We start from the raw sequence: 12,698 nt of genomic DNA, 5'->3' as shown, positions 1-12,698 counted from the left end.
AATAACTGATAAGGTCTTGTGGCCACAAGGTTTGTTGTACTCCTTATTACAGCAATTCTCCCCATCCTTCTACCAGAAAGAGACATGGAATTTCTCAGGATTTACTAAGAAGCTATGGAGCAAGACCCAAAGCACAGCTAGAGCTCAACCTGGCTACAGTTGTTAAGGATAATAAAAAATGTTTCTATAAATTCATTAACAGCAAAAGGAGGATTAGGGAAAATCTCCCTGCTTTACTGGATGCAGAGGGAAACATGGTAACTAAGGATGAGGAAAAGGCTGAGGTGCTCAACGCCTACTTTGCCTCAGCCTTTATCAGTGGAACTGGCTGTTTCTTGGATACCCGGCCTCATGAGCTGGGAGATGGGGAGGGGAAGCAGACTGAGGTCAGCACAGCAGAAGAGGAGGTGGTCAGAGACCTGCTGCACCACTTGGATGCACACAAGTCTGTGGGACAGGATGGGTGACACCCAGGGGTGCTGAAAGAGTTGTCAAAGGTGCTCTCCAAGCTGCTGTCCATGATTTACCTGAAGTCATGGCTGACTGGGGAGGTCCCGTTGGGCTGGAGGGTGGCAAATGTGACGCCCATCTATAAGAAAGGCAGAAAGGAGGATCCAGGAAACTATAGACCTGTCAGTCTGACCTCGGTGCCAGGGAAGGCCATGGAGCAGGTCATCTCGAGTGCCATTAAAAGTCATATAATGGACAACCAGGGGATCAGGCCTAGTCAGCATGGGGTTATGAAAGGCAGGTCCTGCCTGACAAACCTGATCTCTTTCTATGACGACATGACTATTAGATGAGGGGAAAGCTATGGATATTGTCTACCTGGATTTTCAGAAAGCATTCAACACAGTTCCCCATAGAATTCTTATAGAAAAACTGGCTGCCCATGGCCTGGGTGAGCACATGGTCTGCTGGGTCAAGCACTGGCTGGATGGACGGTCCCAGAGTGTGGTGGTCAGTGGAGATAAATCCAGCTGGCGGCCAGTCACAAGGGGTGTTCCTCAGGGCTTGGTGTTGGGACCATTTCTGTCAACATCCTTGTTGATGATCTTGGTAATGACATAGAGCGTATCATCAGTGAGTTCACAGATGACACCAAGTTAAGTGGGAGTGTCAATCTACATGAGGACAGGGAGGCTCTACAGAGAGACTTAGATAGATTGGATCAGTGGGCCAACATTAACAGGATGAGCTTCAACAAGGCCAAGTGCCAGGTCCTGCACTTGGGCCACAACAACCCCCTGCATGGCTACAGGCTTGGGCCGGTGTGGCTGGAGCTGTCTGGGAGAGAAGGATCTGGGGGTTCTCATTGACAAGCAGCTGAACATGAACCAGCAGTGTGCACGGGTGGCCAAGAAAGCCAATGGCATCCTGGCTTGTATCAGAAATAGTGTGACCAGCAGAAGTAGGGAGGTGACAGTCCCCCTGTGCTCTGTTCTGGTGAGGCCACACCTGGAGTGTTGAGTCCAGTTTTGGGCACCTCAGTACGAGAGAGATCTCGAGGTGCTGGAGCGAGTGCAGAGGAGGGCAACGAAGCTGGTGAAGGGCCTGGAGAATAAATCCTGTGAGGAGCGATAGAAGGAGCTGGGACTGTTCAGTTTGAGGAGAAGGCTGAGGGGAGACCTCATCACTCTCTACAACTCTCTGAAAGGACATTGTAGAGAGGTTGGTGCTGGTCTCTTCTTTCAGATGTTAGTGACAGAACAAGAGGGAATGGTTTTAAACTGCAACAGACTTGACATTAGGAAAAAAAATTTTCACAGAAAGAGTGGTCAAACAGTGGAACAGGCTGCCCAGGGAGGTGGTGGAGTCCCCATCCCTGCATGTGTTTAAGGGTTGTTTGGATGAGCTGTTGGGGGATATGGTGTAGGGGAGAACTCTGTTGAGTAGGGCTGATGGTTGGACTCGATGATCTCAAAGGTCTTTCCCAACTTTAGTGATTCTGTGATCCTGTACTCTGTACTCTCTGTGTTTATATCTGACTGCTTAATCAAGATCTGGCATTATACCCATTGTCCTTTGAACAAAGATGAGCATCTCTTGAGGCCAATTTACTCCACTGCTTAATCAACCACATAATTTTCATACTGTGAACTGAATTCTCAATCTTCCTAGTCCCTGCTAGTCTGTCGTTGAAGCTGGAACTGAGTTGCCATAGATATGTTACAGTGTACCATATGAACATAAAGCTACCAGACTGGTCTTCCAGCATTTTGCAATGGCAAGTTCATGCTGTATTTCGAACTGCCTTTATCTTTATCAGAAGCAGTATGGCAAGTTTCTGATAGTATAAATTTTGCGTAGTAATCACATACAGATTAGTATGCTTAAATTATATTAGCAAGACTGATAAAAATTGTGAAAGGAAAATCAGCTAAGTGAAACTTCCAACTAAAAGGTCTAAATCAAATCTTAATGGACATCCTCCATACAGACTGGAGAAAACTCTTGCTCATAGCTTTATTTATAGCTGAGGAAATGAAATTCTGAGTTATGTCACTCCCATTTTTGTTTTATACAAATAGGGACAGTGACAAGATTTCAAAATAATTTTTTAGTTACATTCTGAAAATGAAGCAACTTAGGGCTGTGGAAGCTGTTCTTTTTTATATATTGTCTGTATTTTATATATCCCATTTTCTCTCCCCCGTGTTTAGATCAGATGATAAGAAGAGCACCAACTGGAAGCAGTTTCCTAAGAAGCCATGTAAAAGTCTGCTCAGCACCTTAAAGAAACTGCACCCACAGCTGGCAGCAGGTGAAATATATAGAATAAAATGGGAAGGGTTAAGAACAAAAACTGCCTAAATCAGGAAGAGTAATTATTCAAAGAAAACTACTAAATTTTCTGATAGACACCTTCACTAAATTTTCTGATAGATACCTTCAAGTCTTAACTTATAATTAGTATATAAAGGTAAAGACTTCCTTCTATCATATGTGGTGTGATTTTTTTTTTTTTAGACTTTTCTTGCTGTGTCTTCCTAAAATTTGAGGGTGTTTTTTTTTTTTGTTTTTTTAGTCTTTCCTCATGATTAAATCATATTTAAACAAAGATTCAGCTAAAACATATTTGGATCTTGACCTAAAACAATATTCACAGTTATGATAAAACTAATAGAGGAAATGGCAATATGAGTAAAATAATGTTGAATATCTCAGTTACTGTGCAGATACGGCTGCTGAGTATCTCAGATAAAGACTTTTCTACAAAAAAAAATCGATTAGCTGAATTTTGACAAAGTATTTTGTCAAGAGATAAAGAAAAAGTTTTCTTCAGCCTAATGACTTGGACAGGTAGGACTAAAGTTGTGCTGACCTAACAGTTTTCAGGTATTGCTTCTTTATGACTGTAGCTCTTCAAGGTACACTGATTCGGAGTATGTTAGGTTGTTACGGAGAACTCTCAGGTATACAAGATATACAAACTCTGTAAGTTACAGAAACAGAAAAATGCACTAATTAAGAGGAAGGTGTTCTTGCCTTGATTTTCTATAATTTTTTTTCTTTTTGCAGATAGCCTTTACTTCATCTATTAGAAAACCTCAACTTTTCTCTTGGTTTTATCAGCAGGGTGTGTCATGCAGTCTACCTAATGTAGAACTACTTCTTAATTTTACCTTGAGCAGAACCAGTGGTCTTTTCTACACATCTGTTTTTTCAATTTGGGCTGTATTATAATAGATATGTTATTTATATTTACATATAAATATATTATGATAACTGATATTTTTGTAATAATAAAAAGTGTGGAACTATAATTTTCAGCAGTACCTGCTACTGTTTTTTTAAGAGTGCAAGAGTAAACTCTGAATGTCATCTAGTTGTCTCTACCCTTTGGAACAGTCAAATGTTAGAATTTTGATTGGAAAAATAGCTTTAGGCCCTTTCTTTCTAGATGTGTAATCTTCAGAACAGGGAAAACATGGTCCTTTGTGTTGATGTATTACTGAAAGACTACATTCAACCGAGATCCTCCTTGTTTCATGTCCCAGAGGGTGAGATGAGTTAGAAAACACAACTCTTCAGGTAACCTGCCTTTTGTATCAGCCAGATCAATTGGAAAATAATCACAGGATTTCTAGTATTTGTCACTTGTGAATAGGGGCAAGTAGAAAAAAAAATCCCTCTTCGGCATCTTGCAGAATTTACCTGTTTTAATGCACTGAATTTTCACGTAGGATTGTATGTGTTGTTCATTGCTAGTTCACAGGAAAACCCAAGAAGGCTCTGCAGTGGAGATGACTCCTATTGAGGCAGATTTCTCCTGGCAGAAGAAGATGATAGAACTTGAGATGGAGATCCAGGAAGCTTTTCTCCGTTTCATGGCATCTATTTTAAAGGGTTACAGAACATTCCTTAAGCCAATCACACAGGCGCCTTCAAATAAAGCAACTGCTGCTGATTCCTTGTTTGATCATCAAGGTGAGGATGAGGCAAACCAGCTGCTGATAGCATTGGCGGTGTTACAACTTTAGGGTTGAGGAGCTCCTTAACTTCAAAAGGTCAATTAGCAATTGTATAAAGTGAAACAGATAAATGCACATAGAATTGCAGTTCTACAATTGTTCTGGTATTAGAAAAGTTGTCTTTCAGTAAAAGGATACCCTCTGTGTGTGATATAATCTGTGAGGGCAGCTCTTGGTAATGAAAGAATATTTCTCCATTTGTACTGAGCAAAAATGCCAGAAGCCCAGTAGTGAAGAACAGAGTAATGTTCTTGATATAAATGGGAAGATAATAGAGAACAAGGCAGAGATTGGAAACATAACAAAACAATAGTCAGCAAAGGTCATCTTTTCTCATCACCTTAACTTTTCAGCTCTGCTCATGAGTTGAATGTCACAGGTGTTTTGTTTTGTATGTGGTGATGGTGGTGGTGTTTTGGGGCTTTTGGGGGGGGTGTGTGGTGGTGTTGATTTTTGTTTTAATTACTGGAAGAGAGATTTGACAAGAGATTTTTAGTCAGAGGTTTGGAAAGCCTTAAATATTTTCAGGCCCATCACCTGTTAGGATTTCATAATTTTTGTTTTAGTATTGTTTTAAATATTAGATACTTTTGCTTTTGTACGAGGTTGTTATCTCCTTTTTCTTGCACACAAGGTCAGCAAACACAGTGGGCTGATTGCATGCAGATGATTGCTTCCCAAGTATTGTTAACTGTAGTGAAAAATAATTATTAAAAAAAAAAAGCTGTTATATTAATCTTCCAAATGCAAGTAGTGATAAGTAGTTCTTTTTATTGATAAAGCAAATACTTTGTGTATTAGTAACTGCTATTTAGTTGTGTGTTCCTTTTTATAATCAGGATTTTTAAAAAGCAGAGACCGTGCCTATACAAAGTTCTACACGCATCTCACCAAAACACAGATATTCAGCCGCTTTATTGAAGAATGCAGTTTTGTGAGTGACAAGGATACTGGCTTGGCATTTTTTGATGACTGTATTGAAAAGGTGAAAAATCTAGCAATACTCTTAAATTATATGGTTCTGTTCATTTTGTGTTACTGTCCTAGTTTTTAGTTGTAAAGGTAGATACCCTCTATAGCAAGTGTTTTGAGGGATTGAGATTCTTGGTGTTTTTTTGCTGAGTCATTTTTCTTTCTTCATCTTCTTGCATGGCCATCATTTTCTGTGCTGATGCAGAAAACTTCCATTAAAGCTCTGTAGTATCTCAGGCTATAAGACAGGATGAGGAATAAAAGTAGATGACAGTAGCTCAATGCCATCCATGTCTTCCCTTTAAATGTTAATCACATTATCTACCAGTGGTCATCTGCGTTGTTGCTCTTTTTCACACAATTTAAACTTAAAACACTAAAACATGCCTAGTGCTCCACTTGCGGTCAAAACTGGTTTATGTAGATAAGATTCCCTTTCAATTGCCTGTATTTTATATGAGAAAGATTGCTGTAACCCATTCTTGTTTTTTGAAACAGAGACTCTTCAGTGTGGTTCTGGTCTAGATGGGTTATTGAGTTTTTAGCTTCATCTGTAAAATGCCAAGTTCACAATATAAAAATTATGAGCTAGGGAATTATATGTATTTTTTTAAAGGGGTATATATATATGATTCTTTCTGGACAGAACCTTCATTTTTCATACGTAGTTCTTATAGAATAAGCCTTGGATTCAATATTGATTCTGGTCAAATTAACACTTGTAAACAGACCACAAAATAAGTGTTTAAAACTTTTTTTGCCTTTTTTTTTTTCCTGCAGAGTATGAGTTAGGCATCTAGAGTATACTTCATCTAATACTGTTAAGAATTTGATATTATTGCATGTTATTATTGTGTTGCATATTTAAATTGTCATATTGCAAGTATCTGCAAAACAGCAGTTTCTTTCAATTGAACTAAATGAAAGCACTTTGGTTGAATAGATCTAGGATTTTGTACTTGGTAGATAATGTCAACAGATTGGAAGCATGCTGATTACTGCATTTTATTACTTTCAGCAAAGGAAGTATATAAAAAGGACACTAATTGCTTTACAGTAATATGAAAATTTAGTGGTTTGTATTTAATATTTCAGTAAATGACACAGCTTTATTAGATTTATTAATTTGGATTTTTTTTGAGTTGAGAAGAAACTGTTTTTCTCTCTCACCCCACACCCACTCGCCTCCACCTCCCTCAGCTCTTTCTGGATAAAGGAACAGAAAAATGAGAGAAGGTACTTTGTCCTTCAAAATGTTTAGGTATATCTGATTGTGAAAAGAAAGACTGTGGACTTGATATTTGAGTAATTAGAACAAATATGATTTCTTTTATATATTATATATATAATCAAATAGAGTATTAAATACATTTTTACATACACTTACATAGTTAATGTTAAAAAGGACATTGTATCCCAAAGCCAAACTCTGTACTTAGAATACGAACTGTCTTTCTTAGGTTGATGTAGATTTTCTTGAAGATACACGGTTAATTGAGCTTGATGAGTCACAAAAAAGTGAACACACAGTGTTCATAATGCCACCAGAACCTCCTGCTGATGATGGACAGGACCGAGTGCCAAAATACAGGTACAGGTCAAACAGCCAAATATAATGAAACTAGAATGCTTATGACATTAAGCAGGCCAGATGTTCTGTCTTGGTGCAAGAGTTGCCTTAATATTCAGAAGAATCTTTAACAGGATACAAACTCTTGGATTCTGGTAAGATTCTGAAGCTCTAGAAGTCAATGTTTTTTGTGTGTGTGTATGTTTCAGGATGTGTGAATTTTGGTTTCAGATTTTTCAGTAACTTCTTGCTAACTTTATAGTAATACTTTTTCTACATGTATTCAGTGTCTTTCTTCCTGTTTGAGCCATGTGTATTTTGTAGCAATTACAGTGCACTTTGTTTCACAGTGGGGATGACAGGGGGTGGGTAATGGATATGCCCACTACTGTTGATCTGCAGCTGATAAACCAAAAGAACAAAACACCCACTCCAGTTTTCAGACTTGTTTCATTCAGTGTTTTTCAGCCCTGTGCAGCAAGTGTGGAGTTTCAGACACTCTGGGTATGACTTTTTTTCTTCCTCTCTCTCTTGGAGGTCACAAAGGTTCTGTTTCCAACTGTTGTCCTTGTTAATCATCATCTGTGCTTATCTGACCTTCATGATACGGATGGTAGTCTGGTTCTTGTTTCCATTGTCAGTGGAGATTTAATGTCCAAGGCATCTTGTGATATCTTTGTGAATAAGACTAAAAGGATCTTGCTGTCTTCTTTCCTTTTGTTTTTTGCCCCCCGCTCCCGGTTCCTTATTCTCCTGTTTGTCAGTTCTTTGCACACAGGTTGTCTTTGTACAGCTTTTCTGCTATCAGCAGGTAGTGAAAAGCTTTCCTTTTCTGTTTTTTTTAATCGTCTATATAGCTATAAAAACTTCCCACGACTAGATTTCAAGCTCTTTGACAGGCCACAGGAGCTCACACTCTCCTTCAGCAGACACCCAGCTGGGAGCAGCATTTCCAATAGTCCAGCACTCATGGCAAAGAGGACAAAACAGGTCAGATGAATCTCACTGTAATCATTGTGCAAATACTGAAAGATAACGGAGTTTTTTGTAAAATTGCCGCTACCTATCTATACTATAAGTTAATGTTTTTACAAGTTAGGTCTTTGTAACCATTGAGAATATACACTTGTGAAAGAAACAGAAGGCAACAAATAAAATTAGCACCTGAGTTTATTGTCAAACCCATTTTTAAGCTTCAAACTGTAATATAAAACAAAAGGAAATTAAAAATAATGCTTGAATGGGGAAGGAGGAAAAAAGAGGATTGATTCTGATGCTGGTTTTTCCTTGCAGAAGGGAGCTTCAGTTGAATGTTTGTCTATTATTATTAAACACTTACTTTTAAGAAGCTAGTATCTGACTTAATAATGTCTTCTAGATTCAGGATGTTACATGTTTGTCTGCTTTTGTGTTTTGTTTCGCTCTTACAGGAGATAAAAACAGCCCATAAATTAGCCAAGAAGTATTACGTAAGCCCCCCACAGTGGGCTAAGTGTCTCTTCAGTCATAGTTACAGCCTATGGTTTATTTGTCTGCCAGCCTACATCAGAGTTGCACATCCTAAGGTGAAAGCACTGCAGCAGGCATATGATGTTCTAATTAAAATGAGGAAAACTGATGTGGAACCACTAGATGAGGTAAGTGCAAATAAAAAAAAAAAAGTTACCATAACCGTGGAATAGAAGACAAGGTGCAAATATAGTGTATTTCACCACCACCAGGTTAAGCATCCTTACAGTTTAACCTGTTTTAAAGCCACCTTAAAATAATCTAGGGCAACTGGAAGTTCATTTCCTTTTTCATCACCAGCACGTGTCAGCTGGGTCAAGTACTCCAACTTAGTGTGGCTATTCCCAGACTTCTTCAAGAAGGAAGTTCTGAATATCCCTGCTTTTCAATGCACTTTGAATTAATGCTTTACAGCCTTAGTGAACTGAAGGAATAATGGGTTTGTGTGCAGCATACCATTCTTTCAGTAGCATCCACAGGCACACAATAGAAGTTATCCTGGTTTTTGTGTGGGCATTTCCTTCCCTCCTTTATTTCAAAAACAGAAGAGCTAAGTGGAAAAAAAATTAGCATTCTTAACAATGTGACTGCTGATGTAATTTCATCTTGTGTGATTTCTTGTTTAATTTTTGCTCCGTCTTCTGTTTGTTGTTATGTACTGAGTAGCTGCTTTCTCTTCTACATGTGTAAAAGTTGGAAATCAAGGAAGAACTTAAACTGTTTAAAAATCCTTGTCATCAGTCCATTTATGCATTTCTGTATCTTGTCAGGTCTGCTACAGAGTTGTAATGCAGCTCTGTGGACTGTGGGGTCAGCCGGTTCAGGCTGTGAGAGTCCTCTTTGAAATGAAAAATGCTGGAATACAGCCAAATGCCATCACCTATGGTTATTACAATAAGGTAAGAGAAGTCTTTACAAGGGATACTGGACCAATGTCTTGCTGTTGTCACTCCTCTTGTCCTGTAGCATGTTTTGAAGATTGTTACTTACGGCTCTTCACTTGGATTTGCTGATTCTGTTGGGCAAGCAGTGCATTTTGGACATGCTTATAGTTAACTGGACCTACACTATGGTTTTACACCGTTAAGCTAACCAAAAATTCTGTTGAACCACACATTTATAGTGTTTCCATTTCCAAGGTTTGGAACCTGTCTAGTGCTTCCATGTCAAAACCATCTGTTCCTGGGTGTATTCTTTAAGGTAGCAGGATGCAAGATGTATCAAGGCTAGAATTAGGCTAGTTGTAGTAACCTCCCCCTCTTTTTCTTGCTTCCGAGCTCCAGTAATATAAGAAACTGTGTAAAGTGATAGGAAAGGAAGTGCTAAACTGATCTTCTGTTGTTACCTAAGTATGTAAATAAGAACAAAACCCACCTTGTTTACTTGAAGAAATCTTGATCTATTGTTCATTGTTACTCAGCTATTGTATCCAGAGCTGTGGGATAAAAGGGAACCACTCATAAAAGGGAACAGCTCATAAAAACTCAAATATTTGTCATTCAGATGAGGGACAGGAAATTCCTTGAGTATGGAAGGAGAAGCTTCTCACTGCACTGTTTCTTAGTGTAACTTTGTTACTGTTTTTGTTATTGCAATGTCTCTTTATGTAGGCGGTTTTAGAGTCTCCTTGGCCTAGCAGTAACCGCAGTGGCATATTCCTGTGGACAAAGGTACGAAATGTAGTTCGTGGCACAGCACAATTTAGGCAGTGCTTAAAGAAATCAGCGCAGAACCCACGAGTACCTGTGATATCAGGTAATAAGTTAGCTGAAATGGTTTTATTTCTGCTGAATGAGAGCATGACATGTTTTCTGAGGGACTGCAGCTAACATTGTGGCTTTTACAAGTGGAAAATCTTTCCTTAAGTGTATAAAAATTGTTAATTGCCAACTTGATGATTGAAACAGTCTTGGAATGTCTTTTGCACACTGAAGAATTGATTAAATTCCGCTACTAGAATTTCATAGTCTAATATGTGCAAGTAAAAGTATTTACTGTTGTCTGAAGAGGGTAGATTTTTTAAAAAAATAACTGAGAAGTTAAATCCTCTCTTACTAACCAGCTCTCATTCATGTCTTTAGCTCTGCGGAGTACCACGGGTGGAAGTGATGGGGACATGGTGAGCCATGGTAGCGTGGATAGTTCTAATGATGCTAACAGTGGGGAGCACACTCTCTTCGTCAGTGACTTAGTCAGGCTTGATTCCATTGATAATCACTCTAGCACAGGTACTAGATTCTGCTGGGTTTCACTACTAACAGTCCCCCAAAAGGCTAAATTTTCTAGTGACCTGTTGATTTCCCCTCCCCAACCACAACCTTCCCCTCCTGAGCTGTAGGGAATGAAGCATGAAGTTAAACTATGTGAAGAACACCACTGCTGTTGAATATTACTCCTTTACCACAGTTTCTTTAGGTTAGAGTGAACTGTAGCAGAAGTACTCTTGTGTTAAAATAAATGTCTTGCTGTGGTCTCATGAACCTTGCTTTTGTGCTAAGCTTCAGAAGAGGTATGAAGCCTCTGACATGTGAATCCGGTTAATTTTTGCATATTGTCATGTATTCATAGAAATGATAGTCTGCATGAGTAAGACTTTTCCCTGCATTAAAGGAAAGGAGTAAAAGTTGCTGAGGTGATTAGAAGCTAACACTTCACTTAAAATGTTGCTCCTTGATGGTAATCCAGAAAGGCCTAATTAGCATTCCTGGAATTAGTATGTTATGTTTGTTTATAGCAAACTATGATTTTAAAGGCCATAATTCAAGCTTCTTAAGTTGCTTAAGTTCTTGCTTCTTGTTTCTTAAGTTGCTAGACTTGGAGATAAATATAGAAATTATCAGAACACCCTGGGAATGGAAAAACAGATGATAAAGTGGAGAAAAAGTCCTGCCTTAAACGTGGTGTGCACTCTTCCAGACAAACTGGAGTAAAAGAAGTGTATAGAAAGGGAGTGCACAGGAAGTTAATCACTTGAGATGGCAAGACAAAATTCATGGTTCTTCATATTTGCTTTAGTACTGATTGCATCCTACCTGTGCATAGGCTCAACTAAACTTCCTTTTCATGTGTACTTCAAAACTTAATGTACAAACAGTTCTTTCACACTCTGTGTTTTTAATACCTTGAGCTCTTCTGTAAAAAGAACTTTTGAGTCTTGATTCCTATGCTTCATCTGATATGCCTGCCTAGATTACTGAACTTCCCTTCTCTCTGCTCTTTGTTACTCTGCTTTTTGCTCTTTGCTGTCTCTTGGGTGCCGCATTTGTCCTTGGCTATCATGGTGTGGGGTGCAGACTTAAATGGTGTGAAGCCTTGGATGCACGTGTGCATTATTTCTACCCTTGAATGTTACTTCTGAAGGTAATTCACCCATTTACTGATAGGGTGTTTCACTTCTATGCAAAGCAGGAATACTAACATTATTGAAATGATGATAGAGAGAAAATAAGGACCGAATAATGTCAGAACTTACTTTTCTGGAGAAAAGGTTTTTAATATAGAAGCCAAATTTAATAAATGATGGCTACTCAAACTTTTAAATATCATTCTTTTTTACTTGTTTACTCTGTTGGCAAAATAAACAACAGTAATATGTACTGTAGATAAATTAAGTCTGTCACTCGAGTTTTGTGGAGCTTCCTAATACCTTTCACACTCAGTAATTTACTTACACTTTGATCTTTATAAATATCATCATGTATTCTAATAGGTACTCTAAGGCATTTAAATAATTCTGTTTAACACGTCGCTGTGGGATATGTTCCATATAATATTTTTGTATTTTTGCATATGCAGCAGCACTTCAGATAAAAATTAACAAATAAAAGAGTATTTTTCTGGATTGTTTCCTATGGCAGACTTTTTGCACTACTGTAAAACTACAGTTAGAGCTGTCAAGTTTAACTGGTATCATGGAAGAGCAGTCTTTTTTAAATGTTTAAATTTTTACTTTTTTTCTATTACATTTTATACTTTGCACTATAGCACAAAGATGTAGCACAGTTTATTGAACAGTTCTGGGATATATTCATTGTTAGAAGTTTGCTCAATTACTGTTGTTCTTGTCTAAATTTCTTTTGTAGATGCGTTTGAGAATTTAGCTTGCCCAGCAATTAAATATTTTATGCTAATGAGAAGGGAAAGTAATGTAAGGACATACAGTGCATTAAAAG

At 38.2% G+C, this 12,698-nt stretch overlaps 1 protein-coding gene across 4 annotated transcripts in view; it reads left to right on the top strand.

The window, feature by feature from the left end:
* DENND4C (DENN domain containing 4C) overlaps positions 1-12,698 on the top strand; it is a 49,433-nt gene that overhangs the window by 18,517 nt on the left and 18,218 nt on the right. For 2 of the 4 annotated variants that reach the window (XM_026866376.1, XM_026866375.1), the window contains exons 10-18: positions 2,664-2,764; positions 4,213-4,431; positions 5,315-5,460; positions 6,908-7,038; positions 7,875-8,007; positions 8,448-8,654; positions 9,297-9,425; positions 10,137-10,281; positions 10,608-10,754. In XM_026866376.1, the coding sequence (XP_026722177.1) occupies positions 2,664-2,764; positions 4,213-4,431; positions 5,315-5,460; positions 6,908-7,038; positions 7,875-8,007; positions 8,448-8,654; positions 9,297-9,425; positions 10,137-10,281; positions 10,608-10,754 (1,358 nt within the window). The remainder of the gene's footprint in view (positions 1-2,663; positions 2,765-4,212; positions 4,432-5,314; positions 5,461-6,907; positions 7,039-7,874; positions 8,008-8,447; positions 8,655-9,296; positions 9,426-10,136; positions 10,282-10,607; positions 10,755-12,698) is intronic. The other 2 variants (XM_026866378.1, XM_026866377.1) reach the window with 1 other exon arrangement.

Source organism: Athene cunicularia, assembly GCF_003259725.1.
Source record: "Athene cunicularia isolate RWA chromosome Z unlocalized genomic scaffold, athCun1 chrZ_part2, whole genome shotgun sequence".
Taxonomy (NCBI): Eukaryota; Metazoa; Chordata; class Aves; order Strigiformes; family Strigidae; genus Athene; species Athene cunicularia.
The sequence above is the reverse complement of the archived record's forward strand: the minus strand, read 5'-3'. Positions and strand labels throughout refer to the sequence as shown.